The 22,452-nt window shown below is 33.8% G+C and overlaps 2 protein-coding genes and 1 pseudogene across 6 annotated transcripts; 1 reads left to right on the top strand and 2 right to left on the bottom strand.

Annotated features, from left to right (window-relative positions):
* The first annotated feature begins 3,257 nt into the window (after positions 1-3,257).
* Positions 3,258-6,219, top strand: LOC129301398 (chaperonin-like RBCX protein 1, chloroplastic). Its single transcript, XM_054939957.1, has 5 exons — positions 3,258-3,651; positions 4,680-4,797; positions 4,929-4,945; positions 5,029-5,091; positions 5,945-6,219. The coding sequence occupies exons 1-5, from the start codon at positions 3,298-3,300 to the stop codon at positions 6,017-6,019; spliced, it is 627 nt and encodes a 208-aa protein (XP_054795932.1). The 5' UTR covers positions 3,258-3,297; the 3' UTR covers positions 6,020-6,219.
* Positions 6,220-6,363: 144 nt separating this feature from the next.
* LOC129301397 (uncharacterized) lies at positions 6,364-13,708 on the bottom strand. 5 transcript variants are annotated; one of them, XM_054939955.1, is made up of 17 exons: positions 13,655-13,708; positions 13,350-13,574; positions 13,051-13,169; positions 12,855-12,945; positions 12,635-12,761; positions 12,367-12,553; positions 11,690-11,834; positions 11,527-11,617; positions 10,967-11,025; positions 10,796-10,873; positions 10,332-10,415; positions 9,301-9,479; positions 8,523-8,651; positions 8,267-8,339; positions 7,708-7,793; positions 6,966-7,050; positions 6,364-6,780 (listed from the first exon to the last, which is right to left on the bottom strand). In XM_054939955.1, the coding sequence occupies exons 2-17, from the start codon at positions 13,431-13,433 to the stop codon at positions 6,775-6,777; spliced, it is 1,623 nt and encodes a 540-aa protein (XP_054795930.1). In that variant the 5' UTR covers positions 13,434-13,574; positions 13,655-13,708; the 3' UTR covers positions 6,364-6,774. The 5 variants fall into 5 exon arrangements, with proteins under 5 accessions (XP_054795930.1, XP_054795927.1, XP_054795929.1 ...); XM_054939952.1 differs by having other exon boundaries at positions 6,364-6,732; XM_054939954.1 differs by having other exon boundaries at positions 6,364-6,732; positions 12,367-12,547.
* A 1,548-nt stretch (positions 13,709-15,256) lies between these two features.
* LOC129301396 (pentatricopeptide repeat-containing protein PNM1, mitochondrial-like) lies at positions 15,257-18,731 on the bottom strand (annotated as a pseudogene).
* Between the last annotated feature and the right edge of the window lie 3,721 nt (positions 18,732-22,452).

Here is a 22,452-nt window from a genome sequence, read left to right as displayed (position 1 = left end):
AGATAATATGTGTTGCCGAATATTATATTTTATTTTAATATAAACTTATTAATACTATTTTATTATCGTTAATTGATAATGTAATTAATAAAAAGGATTATTTACTATTAAAAATGGTCATTAACAGTCACCGCTAACCTTTGGCCGGCAAAAACACCAGTCCACTTCCGGCGGTTGAAGTCGGAGGCGGGATTATAAGTCTGTATGAGCTCCGCCGGCACACCGGAAGCCGCTGCGAGCTTCGACAACGTGTCGCCGCTTTGGAGTGGGTACGTCAAAAACAATCCATAATCCCTCGATACACGTCTATTGCCACACGAGCAATTGACGGTGACGTTAATCCCAACGTTTTCTGGTATATCTGAAGGTTCATACGAGTTCACCCTCTCCAGCCAATCCTCCGTCGTCAAGTTAGAAAAATCTTGCTGAGCAATTTTACGGTACGTATCGCCTGGTTGAATTGAGTAAGTGAAAGTGTGACCTAAGAAGACGCCGTTCAAACAATCGCACGTGAACGGCAAGTTGATTCGGGTTGCACTTGGAACATAATCCGGATTGGGGACTGTTGGATTGTATTTGAGAATCTCTGGAATTTTTTGGCCGAAAATTTCACTAATGTATGTCAGATTTGCGCCTTGCCAAACGTAGTACGAAGCTAAAGCAAGCTTACAACCAGAGATACAGTAAGCTTCAACTCTGAGAATCGGGATCAAAATGAGAAACAAAAGACAAGCCAAGAATTTTGTGCTTGCTTTTGTGGTCATTTTGAGTAGAAAAGGAAGGATGACGAGAAAAATTTTGGGAGAATTTGAGGTTATAGCTTGGTTGCAGGTTGAGGTAATTCAGAGGAGAGAAGAACTTGGTAAGAGCTTGAACCATTCTTCCGTTGTTTTAGTTTCTTCTTTAATATTTTGTGGCTTCTTGTTACGTCTTGAATCATTGTTAAGCTCGATTATTATATTACCAGAGAAGTTGAATAATACAGCTTACAAGCTTAGCATGAAAACAAATTGGAGGGTGACTCCAAATGGAAAACCTCAAATTTTAAATGTTTGAAAGAACTCAGTGCGAACTACATTGGGAAAGAATGATGTCGCTGCTATCATCCTATGAAAATTATTAAGAAAAATAGCGTTGGAGGATCACTGTGAAATTTATATTACATAAAGATCAAATAATGTGCTATTTACTCTGTAGTCTTCTAATCTTTCTTTAATATTAACTTTGTAAGTAAAATGAAGAAATTACCCCTCAAATAATTAAAAAAAAAATCCCATCAGCCCCTACTGCAAGTGGGGGTCGCCGACGGTGAGTCACCGAAATTCCAACACTGGCAACATTTTATTTGAGAAATAAATTTTTTAAGTAACTAAAGAAGAGTTTGATCCTATGACCTTTGGCTATCTAAAAAAGTAGGCCATCAAACCCTTTAATAACATATAGTAAGAATATATATATATATATATATAAACCAAGCTTCTAACTACTTTCTTGTAATAATTAGTGGTATGTTGTTAATTTCTAAACGAAAATTATTATTTTACAAATATTACTTATTAATCTGACATAGACAATTACAAATTGAGAGTTTTAAAACTCACACGTTTTACTTATTAAACGTCTCAATGTATTGTTTTCAATTATAAATAAATTATTGTCAAAGCCACACGGATACTTGTTAACGAATGACTAACATGTACAATTAAACCCTTCCTATCAATTTTTTTAACTTATTAAAATTATAATAGATTCTTGTTAATTTTGAATGAATTATTATTATTTTACAAATGTTACTTATTAATCTAATATGTACAATTATAAATTAAGGGCTTTAAGACTTCACTCATTTTACTTATTAAACATCCCAATGTATTGTTATCAATTACAAACAGGTTGTTAAAACCAAATGGATACTTGTTAATGAATGACTAATACGTATAACTAAATATTTCTTATCAATTTTTCTAACTTGTTAAACCATAATAGATTCTTATTAATTTTGAATGAATTATTGTTAGTTTATAAATGTTACTTGTTAATTTGACATGGACAATTATAAATTGAGAGTTTTAAAGTAATATTTGTAAAATAACAATAATTCATTCAAAATTAATAAGAATTTATTATGGTTTTAATAAGTTAAAAAAATTAATAGAAAAGATTTAGTTGTACATGTTAGTCATTTATTAACAAGTATCTATTTAGTTTTGACAACAATCTATTTGTGATTGATAATAATATATTAGGATGTTTAACAAAGTAAAATGCGAGTTTTAAAGCCCCTAATTTGAAATTGTTCATGTCAGATTAACAAGTGATATTTATAAAATAATAAGTTCTATTTCAAAAATTAATAACACACCGTTATATTATTACATGAAAGTGGTTAGAAACTTGATTTACTACTTTTATATATATATATATATATATATATATATTTGTTATATGTTATTAAAAGGCTTTTTAGGTGGCAAGGGTCATGGATCAAACCCTCCTTGGCCACCTAAATCAACTTTCTTTAAAATAAAATGTTAGGGCTTTGGTGACCTTGTAGCTGGCAGTGGTCCGACAGTCGTGACAGCAACAGTGGGAGTTTCTTTTTTCTTTTTAACTTGAGAAGCAATTCCATCATTTTGTTTATAAAATTAATACGAAAGAAAGATCAGAGGACTGCAAAGCAAATATGAAATCATTTAATCTTATGTGATAAAAATTTACATAATGGTCCTTGAATACTATTTTTCCATTTATTAATTTATGAGGTCAAGGTCGCCGGATTTTTAGATTTGAGGATTTTTTTTTTTTAAAGTAATTTGTGGAGGAAAGATGCAGAAGAAATGAAGAGTTGTGCATTGAACTAGGCGAATGTCTGGGCTTTCATTGTAGAGCATTGACAAGGGATGGGAAGGGATGAAGATAACCTAAATATCTTTATTAAATCTAAGATAACTCAAATAAAGCAATAATCCTGAACAAATAATTCTAATATTAAAATAATATCTAATAATTCATATTCATGATATTGGCACAGTTGAATTAGTTTGAGATGCTGATAAAAATGGCATTTTAGCAAATTACAAAATATCTCTAAGATGGAATGGTGGGTTCCACCATGAGATGAACTTTGATTGAAAAGTGCCCCGCCTTTCCACATAAGCTCAAAGATATTTTCTGTTACGATTCTAGTTGGGAGATATTTATGGTTTTGGGGACACCATAATTGGGTTCTCAGCTTCCTCTTCCCATTAATCAAAGCCTTTTCTTTCTTGAAGTCTTGAAAAGGGTATTCTGTGATCAATGGAAGCTTCTGCTACTCTTGCTCTTTCTCAAATTCCATGGGTTTATCCCACAAAACCCCACCACAGTAGAGTTTATCCTTTTGCTTCACCATTGAAGCGAAGGATCTCTCAACCCACCCACATACAATGCCAAAAGATGTACGTACCTGGTGGGTCAACTCTGTTTCTCTGTGTGGTGCTTTCTGTTCTCTGTGTTCTTGTGTGTGTGTGTTGTGCAGAGTGTAAAATTATAATATGCTATGGTGAGATGATGCAGGATATGGAGAAGGCATCACCAGAAGCAAAGGCTGCCAAGAACCTCCACAATTTCTTTACCTACATTGCAGTTAAGATTGTTTCTGCTCAACTTCAGGTTCAAATTCTATTGACCCTCCTGTAACTTATATTGAGGCTTTTTGACTGCCCTTTTTTTTCCGTGTAGCTATATTCTATGCATATTTGTCACAGGCCGTGCTAAAATTTTACCATGGCTGACAACCTTACGTATTTGACCATCGTCCTATCTCTTGCTAATTAATTACCTCAATACAAAAAATATTACTTCGGAGCAACTATACTTCCATGTTTTGTTATTTTACAAACGGATTCAATGTTTTTTTTCCTTGCACTTTATATTGGTTTATCCCAATTTATGGTTTAATCTGTAGCTTTAATTAATAATTAACCATATGCTTGTTGACCGTAGCACTATTAGTTAAAATCCTTTTTTCATTCTTCAAGCAGAGCCTATATCCGTGTCTTGTATTCATGTTTGTTTCTTGATTTAGAAAATACAGTCTAGTTCCAAGGATGAAATTTTCCAATTTTGTGAACTTACACATGCTAGAATCTTTAAAATATCACATAGGACCAAGGTCAAACGAATTACTACATAGGGCTGCGTTTTTTTTTTTTGGGTATTTTTCCTTACAAATAATTATCACCATTTATTGTTAAAAAAAGATTTTCAGCCCATCTCAATGATGAAATGATATTTCATACTCATCTTTAATGTGAAACGTTAAGATTATATTTGAGTGGTGTAGATCTTATTTTGTTTATAATTTGGTACTTCTTATTTGAAAGAAACAAAGTAAAGAGTGAAATAATTCTTCCACTTTGATATGTTTGTGCGTGTAAGTGGGTGGCCTCTCTTTCTTTTGAAGAAGTGCAAGATTAGTAGTAAAATTAAAAAAAGAAGAAGAAGAAGAAAAGCTGCCAGTCCCGATTTCATCCTAAAATTAATTCATTATTTATGAATTAAAAATATATATATATATATATATATATTCTGTACAAAAGATAGTTTTGTATCAGATGATACTCTGATCAGCTCGAACTGTTATTGTATGATGTATCCTGTGAACAATACCACCTGTTAAAGCTTATTCCCCAGCACAGAGCTACAATCGTGAAGCATACGAAGAATTGATGGAATTCTTGAGTAGACACTCATTGAATGATGGTGACATGTTCTGTGCCAGCATGATGCGAGAATCATCTAGACATAAGAGCTTAGGTAAGTTCAACGTTGAAATCGACAAGTTACTCTAAAATCAGTTGTTGTCTTAGCATTTGGATTAATAATCTTTTCCTGATTGAAATCTATGTAAAATTAATGCTGTGCAACTATGGCTTGTACGTGAATAGCTCTCCGCATACTCGAGGTTAGTGGATTTCTTGGTTACGATGTGGTTTTCAATATTCCCACTTGCTAAACTCTGATTAAGACTTTGATGTATCATTTTAGGTGAGATCAGCATACTGCAAACAAGACTTTGAATGGGACAACCTAAAGCGCGTCGCTGTTAAGGTAAGTAATCCTGCAATATTTTCTTGTTATTTAGAAAGTTGATGTTGCTTAAAGAAAATTTCTTGACGGTAAGCCCAGAAGTATGATGAAGAAATACACTCATGTTCCTCTATGATGGGATCAGGGTGTTTATCTTGTTTAGGTTGGGTTGGAAAGTTTTGAGCTTTAGATCTTTTATAGTTTTCAAATTGTTCAAATTTAATTTAAATAGGCTGAATTTTTTTTTTACTTTTGATATTTATTGTAATTTTGAAAAGACAGAATGTAAAATAATAATTTTTTATTGTTAGACTTAAAAATAGTGATGATATAGATTAAAAATAAGATAATAAGTTTAAGGTCATCCAAATGAAATTTTGAAGATTTAGAGAAATGAAGATGGCTCATAGCTATGGTTCCAAATTCACTTAGCACCAAATGAAGATGGCTCATAGCTATGTTTTTAATATTTTTTAATATATAAAAAATTCTAAAATAAAGGTAATTTTCTATCACTTTGTAAAAAAAAATTATTTTTGAAAATTATATATTACAATAATTTAAGTTTAAACCGTCTAAATCTAATTTGAATAATCTAGATTTTATTAAAACGATTAACACCTCATTGTTAATCACTCATCATTTCAAGGAGCATTTAACTGTAGACACACCCATATATCAATTGTTTAATAAACTATTTGCAATAAAAAAGTTCACATATTTATATATATTAAATATACTATTTACAAGTGTGCATTGCACCTCCCCATGCTCTCAGTTAGGCCAGAATCTAGTTTATCGAGATATAAAAAGTTGAATCTATTTAGTAGCCGTATGAATGCATGGTATTGTTGGCTGTCCGTGTGCGTTGCAGATGGTCAATGAATCAAACACGAGGCTGATGAGGGAGTATATCTCGGAAACAAGTCCTGTAGAAACTGAAATATGAATCATGCCTTCTGTTGCCTCACCAGATTGCACTATAGCCCTCTATGTACAGAGTATTTTATTCATACATGTCTGTGGAGAACTAAACTATACGTCTCTTTGTTAATCATAGAGTCCTGTAGATGTAGACAGTTATGATCAGACACAGAATAAATTCCAAATGATTGGGCTTGATATTTATTGTAAAGACCCAGTTCTGTATACCTGTGTTACAACCTCAGCCAGCAGAATAAAGTCCTAAACCTTAAATTGATACTCTTTTCCGTCCTAATTATCGGACAAGGTTAACCAACTTCGTGATTCTTATGGAATCTCAATAGCCAACTTGGTTATAAAAAATGCTAATATGGGAATATGTCACGTTAACATTATTTGATAGACAACCTTCTTATTCCAAGTCCAATATTACACTTGAGGTGCTATGCTATACAAAGCCTTGACAGACACAACCAGGTAGGAACTGTGAGCCGTGGCCAATTCTCCCACGTGCCTTTCATTATAAGAGTAGTTCTTCAGTATTGTGAATAAAAACCCATGGATCAGTATGTAGTTTTCCATCATATTACCAAAATCTTGGTTTGGATGGTAATGAGCTGCAATTATTCTCTGGACAGGTCACAGATGTGACCAAATTTTACTAGTAAAAAAGCTTCTTCATAATCTAGACCTGTATGCAATGAAACCATCCTTGAAATAAAACGTCCCCGTCATACTCTGTTCAAGCAGACATCAAAATTTCTTGTCACTCCAAGATTTTCATGGCTGCAAATAACACCAAATGGATTTAAGGGACCCAAAAATAGAGGAAGAAAGAAAGAAAAGGTCAAGCTTAATAGGAGAAAGGGGTCTGCCGTCTATGAGCTTTGTCTCCACACATTTGCACACATGTTTATATAAACAACGGAACTCGCATGAAAATGAATCGACAATCAAAATGAAGTTATTACCTCGACAATACAACGGAGATCACTTGAAGCGTGAATATCACCAGTGCTGAGATATGAATGTGCGAATTCATCAATATGCTCCAGCCTGAAATTAATGTCAAATCACAGTGAACTTGTGAACAAATCACCCATGAAATTAAATGTGGTTGGTTGGAGGAATATGAAAGGAAGGGGAGATTCAAATTAATTGGGTTTTAAAAAAATGGAGAAGTGGAGTTAAAATATTTTAATTTTTGTTGCTCAATTAATTTACATAATGTCTTTATTAAAATTTTATAATCCCATTTATCCCCCCCCCTTTTTTTTCAAATCGAAGTCATTAAAAATTACCCCACCCCTCCCCTTTATTCCCCGCCAGCCAAATAAGGAATAATATCTTCGGGATATACTACCAACAAAATGGACTGAAGTTTACACATAAAGTAATATGATAACTTTTTTTTTTTTTGCCAGAAGACCATTCATATCATTAAAATGCGTTCATATGGTTGTGCATTCACGTCAAACACCACAAACTTCATAAAACTACACCAGGTTGCTCCATTGGTAATATTTCTCCCCAAACTTCACCAACTTCTATTATCAGTAGAACTAAGGCACTTCTATTATCAGCAGAACTAAGGCAAGCGGTGTAAGAGGAAGTTTTATTATCAAGTAAGTTACATGATTTTAGATAAGTTAGTCAACAAGACACATAATAAGCTGGCATTTTTAATAAAATGGTGACTGGGGTAAAGATTACCTATAGACATAGTTCACCATGATGCTTCCACTTTGAGATAGGCCTTTTTCTGACCGATCAGCCATCCAGTTTATTCTCTCAATCATCTATTACAAATTCAGAATAAAAAAGTTATTCATTCGGATAGAAACTAACATAAGTTATTCATGGGCATCCTTAATAACTTATGCTTTTAAGCTAAGAAGGTTCTTCACATCGTATCAACATTTCTATCATTGAGTAATCCAAAGTATTTTTGTATGAGAAAATGTGTTAATAAATTATACTAACATTATTGATAATCCTTCACAAACAGCATAAACTTTTTAAACTGAAACGTCCTTGACAAACGCTACTTAAGACTAGAAACTACATGTAACTTTTTTCCAAGAACATTGATTTCCTTTTAGGAAAAATGTCAGTGAAAAAATTATCTCATACCAGTTCACAGTGAAAAGACCATGAAAGACGTTAAAACACATAACAGTAAATCTCGTACTAAAAGGAAACTACTGATTTCACAAAGAATTGCCGAGAACTGAGAAGTTGATTGACTGTTGAATAAGGCTGCATGACATACCGCTCCATTTTGCAAGTGAAAATTTGCTACTGAATCTAACGCTCTTCCTCTTTTCTTCTCTTGAAGAAGGTATCTACAATATGAGAAAAATATTATTTACCATTTGATGAACTCAGTTCAAGTTATCCAACACTCTTCTTTTTGTTTTTTGCATATGGTCCAACACTCTTCTTTTATTCTCTAGAAAAATTAAATAAATAAATAAATGATGAGAACAGAATACTCGAGTACAATCCCTATAAACTGTTTGTAATACCTGGCACATAATCGCATCAGAAGGGGTTGTAATACGGACAGCATTTCTGTTGATTTGGTCCACTTGTGGTCTGTAGAAGTCAGCAAGTTGAACATCACTTCCATTCCATTTTTTCCATTGGCGATATCTCTGCAACTCATATAGATGTTAAGCACACGTTAAAACCAAGTATAATGGATGTCCCTGACACAAATTATCATTAATTCAATGATAATAGCTAAAGCACCCAAGGAAGGATTTTGAATGCCTCAAAGCTAGAAACGTAACACTTCAACAACAAAAGTTCAAAACCAAGTATCACCAGAGGACAAACCCTAATGAGTTGTGATTGACTCAGAATTAGACTAATATGAATATCAACGCTTTGCTAGTGCAAACATAACATGCAATTAGAGACAGACTGAGAGCTGAAAGCAACTTCTAAGATTGGAAGATCTTCAATATTTTTCTGAAGATCCGTTGCAGATTTGGGCCTCCTTTCAATGTAGTCACCATATTCATTTGACTTTCCATTTCCACTTTAAATAAAGGGCAGCCCATCTATGTATATTATAAGAGTAAGTCCATTTCACTGTTTCCATATAAGCCATGCTTCACTGGGTTTTGTCTCCCTCTCACTGCTAAAAGTTGAATTTGTTTTGTGCATAGCATGGCTGGCCATGCACTAGTTGCGTCCCAATAATGACAGACAGACTGAATACAGACTACTCTCGAAGCAAATATGGACCAAAACATAATTTTTCGAATGAATATAATTATAGAATAGTACATATGTTACTTTGATATACTCATAAGTGCCCTTTCTTCTTCTGGTTTAAGTATATTCTCCCAGAATGTGGAACTGGATCCCTCAGCCAGTGATTGTGATGAGTCTGATTCAGCAAGTATTGATTGTGATGCCAACTTGGATAGAAGCCACTGCATGAATCCTGGGATGGGACTCAGAGTTGCAAATGTCTGCAAGCAAGAATTGAAAATTGATTGATAAAGCAAGATGCACAATGATTTAGTACATAACATATCACAACAATCTAAGAGACATGTCATTTGTCAAGGAATGTCGCATGTTCTAACAATTTTTCGACTTGAAGCATATCAACTTTAGACATTACTCTTCCATGATGACGAAAGCAATATATTAATTTTGGAGTCACTGAAAAATATTGGCATGTCATTTTTATGGTACTCCTCCAAGTACAACTAGTCACTGAAAAATATTGGCATATCAGTTTCAGTTTTGATAGAAGAAAAGAAATACAAGAAGCAAGAAATTAAAAGGCGCAACCAAAAAGTCATATGCATCTTAAACTTGGCAGATTTTTCCATCGGAGCCCGGTGACCAATTTGTTCAATAATTTCTTCAGGTTTTAGCCATTTTCAGCGAATCAACTATTCCAATCTCATTATATAACATAATGGATTGCTTCAGCTAGCTGAAGCCCCAAATAGAATTTTCTAATTTAAAATGAAAGGGACTTTACTCCTAGATGTGAACTTTATGTTAGAGATATTCAAGGAAATGCCTTTACTCTCCAAGAAGAATATACAAGAAATTAAAGGCAATAATTTCCCCCAACAAAGAAAAGGTAAAAATAGAAGACAGAAAGGTGATCGACAGACAGTGTCATATACGATACTATTATTAAGTCAAAACCAAGAAAATGAATGAACTATAAATTGAAACTAAGAGATGATGATGATGATGATGATGATGATGATGATGCCTTCACAAAGTCTTTGAAGCAAGAAACTTCATTTGATCATATCCTTCAAATTCATAGAGCTCCATGAATTTGTTAAAATACTTACAGAGATATGTGGCATTTCCCGTTTCACCAGTGTTATAACACGTTTGATGAGAAACTTTCCTAAGTTGATCCCTGATAAGCCAGGCTGCAAAATTTCAGAACTAGTCCATCCAGGTAAGTGCAAGAAAATTTTCAATTTCTGGAAAACTACCTCCACTATTTATCATTTCCTTAGGAGAGGAAAAGGTCACTGATGGGATACGTAGAAAAGTAAACAGATTTTATTTTCCAAAACAAGAAAGCAAACAGGTATTTGAAACAAGAATAACTTAAAGAAATCAGAAAACATGAATAAAGGGAAAATTAAATCAGAACAGAAATACATATCAGTGAGATGAAACCCCAAGAAAACAAGGCACACCTCACATTTCACTCAGGATGATCTAACCAACCTTTGCCACAATGTACAGTCTAGTTTCTACTATAATTAATCATTCTTTGTGTTTCTTGTAGCATATGCCATACCTGAGTTGATGAAATGGAGTAGAATAATGCACATGTTGCCTCATTTTCAGGTATAGGAGGACTATCCCACAAAACTTCCTGAGAAGCCAAAAAAAAAAAAATTACATAACATAGAAAGAAGGAAAAAAAAATATACTGACCAAGGTTATGTGAAGTCCAAAGAAAATTAACCTGTATAGTCTGAGCTACATTCTTAAGAAGCGCAACTTCAATGAAAATTAAGGGTTCACCTGAGGAGGGGAAAAACAGCATACTTAAACACGTCAAATAATGTAACGCATATAAAGTTCATGCATATAATTGTAATATGACGACCACTCAAACCCTTAGTCAGTTGGTATTTATATGCAAGAATGGTGACACTAAATTCAATTTCCATGTTATTTCACATGAGAAACAAATAAAAGAACAAGTAAACATGCTGACCATCAGAAACTTTTGGCTGTATAGTAATTACTTTTTGACCAGTGACTAATTTACCTTTAATTCTGTCACCCAGTTCCTGAGTGAATATTAGTTCATTGGCTTTAAAAAAAAAAAAATTATGGCCATGTGTGTAGTAAATCCATTTTAAAAAGGAGCTATGTCATTACATTAATGAAATTTCAACTGCGTAACGGTATGACTAGCACAAATTGCAGAGATGCCAAAGAACATTAAATGGATCGGGTAGTATTGCCAAGAAGAAGTGAGCTATCTTCAGCTGGCCAAAAGTTAAGAGAATCACTGACCAGGAATTGCTGGATGTAAATATCCAAAACAACGACGGCCAACTCCCAGCCTTCTCTTAAGATCCAAAAGGTTGCTAATAGGGTGCACAGCCTACAAATGATGTTGAAGATTATGCATAAGAAGACAGGCAAGAGTTACAAAGAAACCCAAACAGAGAAGTACCTCATAAGCAACAATTTTCTCCAACAGAGAAGCTGGATCATCCCATGTAATTTGATGAAGCTCTAAGGTAGCAGGACTAAGCCACGTACTCAGTTTTTCCTTTAAATAAGAATCCAATGCCCTCAGAGATGAAATATTTTCCTCTCTGTATCATTGAATATGTGAAGTATTATATTCTAACTTCCAGTAAAGAAAAGCTAAAATTTTGTCTCGTGTTTTTCTTGTTTTCTCCCCATGAATCTGCATGCACTCAATTTAATACACCTCAACATTTATTTTAAGGACCTCGCATAAAAATCCCAGTGAAAAGATTCGTAGGACAATCAAGATAAATTCTCTGAAATTGAACCTACCGAAAGTTAAAGGAAGTAATAAGTAACTCAAGATTTCTATATCTTTTGCTACTTTCATTACTAGATATTTGAATCAAACATACATGCAAAACTTCCAATAAGAGTGTGGCTCTATAAAACTTATCATCTATTCTCATGTAATGCTTGGAGAGGCCTGTATGCCCATGTACAATCACCCAAAAAAACTGTTTCAAACGAGAAGTGTCTCAAGATCAACTATATCCAACAGAAATGCACTATGTCCTATTTTTCCCATTTAATTCTTGCCAACCCTGCCAAATAAAATGTTTGAAGTAAAATGCAGCACATGGATCATAACCTTACGTGAGAATGGATAAGATATCAGCACGAAGAATGGACAAAAATCTCAACCCTCCAGGGTGAGTGTTGAGACGGTCAAAGAGAACTTCATAAAGTGGCCTAAGTGCATGTCTCAAATTCCGCTCAATGCGATAGAATGAAGAAAACAAGCCCTCTTCAGAGCAGTTCCCTTGAGCTTCATCCACTGCAACTAGAATATTCCCAATCAGATTTTTGTAAACATTCATAAATTGTAATGCAAATAGTTTGTTAAATTCCACCAAAATCTCACCACAAGGAAGTTGAAGCCCAAGATACTGTTTTATCAGTTCACGAACATGTACTCTGTTCAGATCATATTCTCGGCCAAGCACAAGCAGCAACTTCCGGCGGTTTTCAATGGAAAGCTTAGAATAACCCTACATTGTCATCAGCTCATCAGAGTCAAACAAGCAATATAACAAGCGAATAAAATTACAAATTTTCACTGATTTATATAAATGAAACGCTACCTCTGAGAAATTATCAAGTGCAGTATCTAGATCTTCTGTTTTGCTCATAGAAATCGCAGAATGCATTGACGTACGAACAAGTTCAAATTCTCTGAAAGCAAATGAAAGTAACAAAAAAGAAATCAGCTTCAAAAGCGTAGCATTGAAAATGATCTCTAACCTCTTACGAAAATTCCAAGTGTTTCAAACTATGAACCTCTCACAATTGCCAGCGTCATTAATACGCATTTTACTTCCTGCTTCTGAGTCACGTTGAATAGCATGCCCAGTGGATTGGTTTTCCAGGGAATTCTGCTGCACTTGGTTCATCTCTTTCTGTCGCGCACCAATCAAATACAAGGAAAACGGAATTCAAAAATAATAACATTTGGCTGAAAAACCGAAATCATGAGCCAAATCGATTTGATAAAGATTCTAATATGCTTTGAATCAGAATGAAGTGAAAGAATTGGGCTCTAATCAGAGTAATTATCGGAATTCGGAGAAGCAACTTACAGCGAGAGGAGAAAGAGAAGGGTTGCTGGAATTGTTAGGTCTCATTCTGGCGCGCATGAGAATAGCCAAAGCTTTCTTATTCATATTTATCAGCGAAATCAAATTACCGGTAGAATCGAGCCATCGTTTCCAGCGTTCTTACTTCTTTTAGTTATAGCATCCTATCGACGCAACCACCCTTTCTTTTGCTCCTCATTTTCTTTTGGAAAATGACATTTCATGATTCTATAACAGCATTAATTATATTTAAGCACTCTAAAATTAAAAAAAAAAAAAAATCTGACAAAACAAACTCAACACACGACCTGAGGTACTCAGATTGGAAGTCTTGAACAGATAGCCTCTTATTTAGCTTAATCAATCCGCTCAACCAATTGATCCTGGTGTTCCTGGTTACTTGCATTTATTCTGAAAAATTCAAAAATCACTTAATCTTGATCGGACTTTTGGCCCAAAGGAAAAAAAAATTTCTCTGATGGGCCTCTTAAACAGCACTCGAACTAGAGAGCCTTGAATTGGGCCTGGCAAAATGTCAATTTAAAAAGAAACACTAATTTGTTTTCGCCTTTTTGTTTGGGAAAGATTTCTTAGTCCTTCATATAATAGTATTAATTAGCCTCAAACTTTAGTCTTTAAATGGTGTAACCTGAACGCCTGATTTAACTAGTGTAAGAGCTGTATCCTCTTAGTCAAATGTTTCAAATTCAAGTCCTTGGAATATAATGACAATAAATATTTAGTGGAAAAGCTTGTTATCTGAAAGAATTTCATAAATGCTCAGTTCTTGTTAGCCTAGACCTCATTAAGTCTCTTTAGCTCAAGTTAGATAGGCTCATAATACTGGTCATAATATGCAAGAATAAAATAATATATACAAGAGTATCATCTAATTTGAAATATTAACACAGTACAATTAATAAATATAGTGAAACACAGTGCGAAGTTGCTTCGTTTTAATATATCTATCTTCTTGTTCAAGTTTCCCAATTTTAAAATAAATTTCAATGGTGTTTATTTACTAGACCACTAAAATTTAAGATGGCTGCATAGAAAATTCCTCCATCAAGCCATATGTATAAACTTTGTCGGCAAACATGTCAAATTAATGAAGAGAAACTTGGATCATTTTGGTCGTAAGGTAGCTCACTAATTCTCAATAATTGAACTGGTCCTCAAATATGGGATGAACAAAACATTTGACATCATGTGGTTTTGATTTGTCACTTGTCCTTTTCTCGTGACTAGGACTTCAGAGTTACCAACTTCAACTTTTGACAGCATTTGAAATGATTTGTTGCAACCTTGCCTAGATTCCATCATTTTAAAAAATAAATAAATTTGCTCAACAAACAGGCCGCTAATGGAGATGGTCCTTCCTCGTAATAACAACTTGAGTTTAGACAGTTTTGAATTGTCATGAGGAATGGTTTGGAATTTTTTTTTTTATTATTTTCATTCAAAAGGCCATAATAGATGTGTCTGTCTATCTTGAGGACCAAAGCATGCTAAATATTTGTGCCATTTCCTTTTTTTTTTTCCTCATTTTATTGTGCCTTTGGCATTATTACGCCAACCTGTAAGACAACTAACCAATATTCCCAGGACTTCCAAAAAATTCTTCATCAACATGTTTTAATTCTCATGTTGACCATCAAAAGAGGGAATTGCAAGCTGTAAGAAATTTTCTGTTGTCATATTGCTGGTTTATATGGTAAAGGTCTTAAAGAAGTAGGGTAAAATGGAGATCAAAATATAGTAATATAGTTGTGTGTGTGTGTGTGTGTGTGTGTGTGTGTGTGTGTGTGTGTGTGTGTTAATAATCATAGGGAAAATGCCCATCTAAAGTGGGGCTGTTATATTTAATCAAACTTTAACTTCGTAGGGTTAAGAGTAGAACCACAAGAAAATGCATGCATGCAGGCTTCATACTTTATTTTAATCAAAATATTAAGATAATAGGTTTATGAGGGAAAAAAATTGCCTCTTCAGCCAACACTACTTAGTGTGAAACTTCTCATTTTCTTACTGCATCATGTAAATAAATCTACCTGTAATTGGTATTCCAATAATTTCCTCAAGTGCGAATTTATCACTGCTCATACAAACATGTTTCCTTTTTCTTTGCTGAAATGAAATGAATCAAAGCATGTTTGTGTCAGGCACTTTGCGAAGATCACTAGAATGCTTCTTCTTCCAAGTTCCCAAACAGCAATGATTCCTAGAAATAGAGATAACTCTGTTCCATCCTCAAATTCCAAAATGTTTGTGATTAAATCAACAAAACAATGTCAGTGAACCATAACAAAGAGATCAATATACTCGACCCATCATTTTTTTCGGTTTCTTCACAAAACTCAGTCGAATCTGCTTGAGACGTCTTCTCTTCCTTGCCATTTTCTCAGGCAGAGTCTCTCGCTTTTTCTTCTCACTCTTCACCGGCTTTGGCTTTTTCATATACCTTGCCTCTATCTTATATTCTTTCGGTGTCACAGGCAACCCCCTGCGTTGTGCTTCATTGAAAGTACATTAGCTTTGTCAACACGATTATGAGCACATAATTTCCCCATCAGTAAGTCATAAGTTTTGATCCCAGGTTCACATCCGTCAGCTTTCATCTTCACGAATACATGCAATGCATGATCAATTCTCTCGATGCCACACAAAATCTCCAGGAAATGGTAGTAAGCCTTCTTATCAAGAGCTTCACTAAACCCAGCAGATTTCATCCTGTCAATCATTTCATCCCCCTCTTCTAATCTTGCAGCCTGATACAAACTCTTTGTCAGAATAAGAAACGTGGTCGCATCAGGATAGCAACCCCATTCCCCGATTCTGTAAAACAACTTCATTGCATCTTCAGTTCTCCTAATCTTGCATAAATTAGTTATCAACACATTAAAAGTTTCTACATTTCTTGGAACCCCGTTATAATCCATATCGACCAGTACCTTCTCAGCTTCAGAATCAAGGCAAAATGGATCCTTTTTTCTGCAAAGCTTGCATACACAATCAAGAATGGCATTATACGCAGATGTCCCAAGTTCAAACCCTCCACGATACATTTCCCCAGCTAGTCTTCGAGCTTCGTCCAGTTTCTCATCAACACACCAACCCTTAATTAGCAGATCACAGATGCGTCCATCAGGAAAGAACTCATTTGCCAGATTCTTCACCATTTTCTCTGCATGACTTGCATATCCCTTGTCACAAAGCTTTTCCACGATTAACCTCAATGAATCATGATTACGTGGCAACCCGTAATCTGTCTCCATTCTCTCAAAAAATGAAACTGCCTGGGTGGGACGCCCCGCACGCACAAGCCGATCAATCGCAGCCTCTAAGGTTTTAGGCCCGGCAAAGGCACACCCACTGACAAGAACCTCATGGGTGGCCTTAAAGTCTTTGCGACGGCCAAAGTAGCCAACAAAATAAGACAGTGTCTCATCATTGTGGGTGAAGTTAGGGTTTGAAATTAGCCATTGGTTAAAACCTAATACTGTACGGCCGGCTTCAGTGGAGAAATTGAGGGTTTGAAGAACAAGTGTGGCAGTCGGTGTGATGTGAGAGAAGCCAAGCTGAAGGCGTTGTGTTACAGACAGAGGGTCGGAATCTGAGTCCTTGAGAAGCTCATTGGAGAGGGATTGTGCAATAGGATCTACATCTTCTGGGAGGCCATGAATTGATGATTTGGAGGGCTCTGAGGAGAAAGATCTGGAGAGAAAGAGTGGAGGTGCAGTGAAAACAGTCACAGACTGAAAATGCCTGAGGAGGGAGGAGGGGTTGGAAGTGGGTTCTGCTAGAAGTGGAAGATGAGGTTGAAGCAAATAAAATGAAGTGAAGGATGAGGATTGAGAAAAGAAGGATCGAAGAAAGATCCTTCGAAGCTGTAGAGACTGAAATGGTGGCATTGTCAAGGAGGACTCCTACAAAATGAAACAACTCATTAACCAGCTACTACAAGTACAATAAGTTAAAATGAATGCATAAATATTAACTAGCAATATTTGACTAATATAACCAGCCGCTGCAAGTATATCAAGCAAAAATGAATATATAACTATTAGCTAGCAATATTTGACAAATATAACCAGCCACTACGAGTACAACCATCAATGTAACACAAGTATAACTAGCAATACATTATAAAAATATATAACTACTTGTCAAAAACCATTAAAAAAGGAGGGAATTCAATGTTCTTACGATTATCAGTTACAATGTAACTTTCCATTATATAAGCAACCTCATTGCGGCACAGAAAAGTTCAAAATGGGGGAAAACGATACTTAAGACCCATGTGAGTTAACATCTTTCAAAAAAAAAAATCAAATCAAAAACTGTAGCATTTTGCAAAAAACAGGAGAACTCTTCACCTAAACATCTTTGTCAAACAAAAGCAATGCAAATTGTTCTTTATCAAGCCTCTGGATACTATAGGGCACACCATGTAGTGTTCCACGTGCTATTTTTCATCCTCAAAATCACTGCCATTCTTTTTTATCCTATTCTTTTCTATGGGGCTTGAAGCTCTCCATACTCAGAGCAAATATCCAACTGGCTTTAAAAGAAAATTTCTCATAAAGTAAAGCCAAACAGAGTCAAAAATTTGCATTGATTCAGCACGTAGGCAAATGAATACAATTATAGACACGCATGGTTAGGACTTTCACAAAACATCTAAAATGTAATAAGTAGAAAGGTTTTGCTCAGTGACAAGTTAACCAGAGAAAAGTAAGAAAAAGCTTGAGATATTTGCTCAGTGACTATGAAAGAAAGGTTTTGTGTTTATGGGTAGAGTTAGCTTCATATACCTCACTGTGCCTCGTTCTTCAAATTGCAGAAGCAGAAATGCACCAGCCGAAACATATCTCTTTCCTAAACGATGAATCAATTATCAGGTCAGAGATGATGAACTTGAAAAATTGGGTGAGGGTGTTCTATTACTCATCAAAATGAAAGTCATTAACTTCAGTAAAATCTCTGTCCTTGGCTGATTTGAACGAATTTCAAAGTTCGCCATAATCTCAACAGGTGTGATACAGGAAGAAAGGGGAAGAAGGCCATAGAAATGCAAGGATGAAAACGAGGGAAAACGTGAACAATAGGATTCTAAATGAGGGTTTGGCAGACTAAGAGCATTGAAGACAGAAATCGTAAGGCAGGAAACAAGATGCCTTACCTCACAATGATGCGGATATGGGCGACTGCGCGATGAGAGTTTGAGATGAAAAGCCAGTGACGGCGCGGAACGGAGGAAACGCGGGTGAGCACGAAGATGGCGATGTGAGAAAGAGGGTGAGCGAGACTGAGCGGCGACGCGAAAGCAAGGAGGACTAAGGAAGGAGGTTTCAAACCCCCGAGGGCTTAATATGGACATCAGTGGAATTGGAAAATTTTCTAACTACACGCCACCAAACAAACACTTCTCTCAATTTCAACTCCAATTCCATTATAATTACAATTCTATTCCCCTAACCCCAGTGTATCAAACAGGCTGCAATAAACATCAAAAGTCAGCTCAAAACACTTCCATGCAATACGTTGATGTGTTTGCATTGAAATATGTGAAACAAAAACAAGATAAAAGATAAATTGAAGTTTACAAATTAAAATTAAGTTAAAAGTTAAGTATTATAATGTAATTTATGTTTCTATTTTTTTAGAAAAAAAAAATTAAAGTAACGAGCTAAAATTTATTTGAAAGATATAATTTAAAAACAAATTTAAATATATAATGATTGAAAAAACATGAACTTTATTATGGAGTATATTTTTATGAGATTCGACTTTCTTAAGAAAAATATTAAATTCTCAATTACAATTTTTAAAATAAAAAAAGAGTTGATATACAATTAAGAAGTATTATTTGTGAATTTTAAAACTAATTAATAAAATATAAAAATACAAACTTTTTAATAAATCTATAATATTAAATGAAAAATTGTCGCCAATTTGATCTATAATTAATTATAAAAAATAATAAAACTATAATTATAAATTTTTATTTCAATACAAAATATGTTATCATAATGGATGCAAATATTTTCATATTAAAAGTCATTTAAATGAAAAAGGTTAAAAGTATTAAGAAAAACTTAAAAAGGTATGGAGAAGATAAGAGCACCCAAACTTGGTACTCATCATCAGGAGTGCTCATCAATTCTCGAGCTGATTTGGGTCATCCATTTTATTTTAAAATGATCCCAACCATTCATTTTAAATTAATTATAAACAATGAATTTTATAAAATTATTTATTCAACTCTAGAAATTTGCAACTTATTCTCTCATATTGATAACTTCATTTACTATAATTTGCAACTTTATATCCCCATTTTATTTATGAATATAATCTTAATATTTATTTTTCTCATGCTTTACTTGTTCAATTTCAATAATTTGCAATTTACTTTTTCTAATTTGTAATTTTGCAACTTTGAATTCCAAATTTTATTTACAAATTTTCTCATAGGATTGATTAAATTGATAATGATTATGCTTATAATTCATATGATTGTGGGTTTGAATGCTATTAGTTGATAAAGTTGGAAATTAATTTGAGTTTAAACACAATAAATGTGAGTTTTCTCAAGAAGCCAAAGAGATAAAATTAATTTAATGATTATGCAAAACAAATCCAATAAAAAAGAACCTATGCCTCTTTAACTCTTATCTAAACCCATTTATTAGTGCACTTCCATTACTTAACATATATATACTAGGAGCTCTCTTCACATGAGTAATGCGAGACTTCTTTTTTTGACATATTTACATAGTAACTATAACAGTTTCTATATGTATAGATTCAAATTTGAATTATTTTGTTCAAGTAGAATCCAATCCCTTCTACTGCTTCTAAAGCTTGTTTATCTATAAGTATACATATAAAAGTAGAACTACAAGTAGCATTCTTTGCTTGACATGTATGCAATTTCAGGAATATTTCCATGTTAGTATTTTTTAAAAAAGCAATAATATTATTATTTTAAAATTATTAGAAACCACTTCCCCTTATCCCTAAATATTATCTTCTATGATCTAATGTATCGTCATGATTTCTCAACTAATTCATAATTTTGAATTTTAAATTTAAAAATCTTAAAAGATTTTCAGCATCATTATACACAAAGTTTTTGTAATTCTTCCACCCTTTGTTGCTTTAAGTAATTGTAATGAAACACTCCCTTAACACGTTGAGCCTTTCCTCAACATTGTCTGGAACATGGGTCGATTGTGTTTTTTTAAAATGCAAATCCAACTCTTTAGTTTCTTTTGCATTCATATCAAACTAGCTAAACACCTGCCACCTTATCGCTCTTCTTCGCTGGACATGGGTCTTAATCATTTCTTCATTGAAGTTGGGCTAGACAAGCGCCATGGCTCCATCAATTTGTTTCCCATTATAGTCAAGTGGCTTCATAGATCAATATAACCGGTAGCTAGAGAGTTGGGGTTATCTCATTCCAATTCCAGCATTGTGTCATCGTCAAGTAATTGCAAGTTTGTTCTTCTCATTGATCAACCATCATATTCATTCCAATTTTTTACAGCTTCACGTATTGATTGATATTGGTTAACCATTTGGCACAAATAAATGTTTTCTTGGAAATTACAAACAAGAGGGTAGATGGATGTCATGATTTGGCTACTCTATTCAATGTAAGTTAGTTATAATCATAATCACAATTTATTATATGACTATATATTTGCTCTTAAAGGTTTTGTTACGCATGTGAGATGATATCATTTAGTCTTGTCCATGTCACACCCCTTTTGAATTTCAAGTTATAAGTTTTTGTGATATAAGTAAGTTTTCTTTGTCATTCTCAACAATGAAGGACCATTATATATTCAGGGCCCATTGATGATAGTAATTTGCTATGACAAAACTAATGCTTTGATTTCAAAATTATTCCTCGCGTATTACTTTTTCTTAATATTTAGAGGGTGATTGTCATGTTATTCTCTTTCCAAAAATTATTAAGGTATTTAATTTTTACATGAAAAAGATTGAAAGTGTACAATTTTTCTAGATATGACCTGGATATACCATCTATTTCATATCCATCTTATTTTTAGTACAAGCATACATGATTGTTTTTATTAACACTGTAAATAATAAAATATTTATTTTATCAAGCTTACGAATAGCAAACCAATTCAATAGTTATTGGGCTATAGAGAAAGAACTTTAAGAATAATTAAGTGAAATTAGATCATATATTTGTGAAGTATTATTTTGACCTATTATATAGATCAGATTCTTTTCATGGCTTTCCCTGTTAGATTAATTTTTGGCATTATTTTCAAATTTATTTTAAATTTAATTTATCTTACTAATGTCATGAATACCATCATTTATTTAAACTATTATTTGTATGGCTAGGCCTCGACCCCATACATTGCACGGGCCACACACTATTAAAGCCCACCAATTTCAAAGAAATCAGTTCTCTAAAAAATTATTATCTCTTTCCTCAAGTGTAAATAAAAAATCCAAGTGCCATTTTTGCTTCAATAATTAAGTCAAGTTCACGGGCACACGGTGTTCCAAAAATTCTAATTAAACGGCAACTTTAGGAGGGACCCATTTCATTTCTTAACATGGCATCTCATTATGCTATGATTTGATCTTTTTTGCCCCTTAATTTTAACACACAAGCATTTTTTCTATTAAAATCAATATGTTTAAGAATGATTTAATAATAAATTGACACGTCTTCTAACAAAAATTTAAAACTTATTTATTATGTTGGTAGAGACTATCTCATTTGAGATTTATATTTCATTTTGTAAATATTAAGGATGAATAGTATTTTATTTTGGCCCAAGTGGAGGATGAAAATTGAAATAGTTGAATTGCATATGAAATACGTCTATCTGGGCCGAGAAGTGTGATAATGCATGTGCGTGTGTATTTAACAATTCAAGAATCTATATATGACAGGTCACGTGCAGTGCATAGATGCGTGCTAGAGCCTTCAATTCGCTTCCCGACCCCAAAATCAATTAAATAGTAACAATTATTTTATGTAGCATTAATTACTATACTCTAAATAACATAATTAAGGCGAGAAATAATAGAAAGTACGTCGGAGAGTCCT

Source organism: Prosopis cineraria, unplaced genomic scaffold (genome assembly GCF_029017545.1).
Source record: "Prosopis cineraria cultivar Desert tree isolate PC_DT_omini unplaced genomic scaffold, ASM2901754v1 PC2091, whole genome shotgun sequence".
Taxonomy (NCBI): domain Eukaryota; kingdom Viridiplantae; phylum Streptophyta; class Magnoliopsida; order Fabales; family Fabaceae; genus Prosopis; species Prosopis cineraria.
This window is presented reverse-complemented; position numbering and strand designations above follow the sequence as displayed.

Excerpts from the sequence above, each read along its gene's own strand:
- LOC129301398 (XM_054939957.1), top strand. The coding sequence starts at position 3,298 with ATGGAAGCTTCTGCTACTCTTGCTCTTTCTCAAATTCCATGGGTTTAT. Across the intron at positions 3,652-4,679 it reads TTGTTTCTGCTCAACTTCAG|AGCTACAATCGTGAAGCATA; the intron begins GTTCAAATTCTA and ends TCCCCAGCACAG. Across the intron at positions 5,092-5,944 it reads TAAAGCGCGTCGCTGTTAAG|ATGGTCAATGAATCAAACAC; the intron begins GTAAGTAATCCT and ends TGTGCGTTGCAG.
- LOC129301397 (XM_054939952.1), bottom strand. The coding sequence starts at position 13,433 with ATGAATAAGAAAGCTTTGGCTATTCTCATGCGCGCCAGAATGAGACCT. Across the intron at positions 8,652-9,300 it reads GCACTTATGAGTATATCAAA|AGATATCGCCAATGGAAAAA; the intron begins GTAACATATGTA and ends TATGAGTTGCAG. Across the intron at positions 8,340-8,522 it reads CTGATGCGATTATGTGCCAG|ATACCTTCTTCAAGAGAAGA; the intron begins GTATTACAAACA and ends CTCATATTGTAG.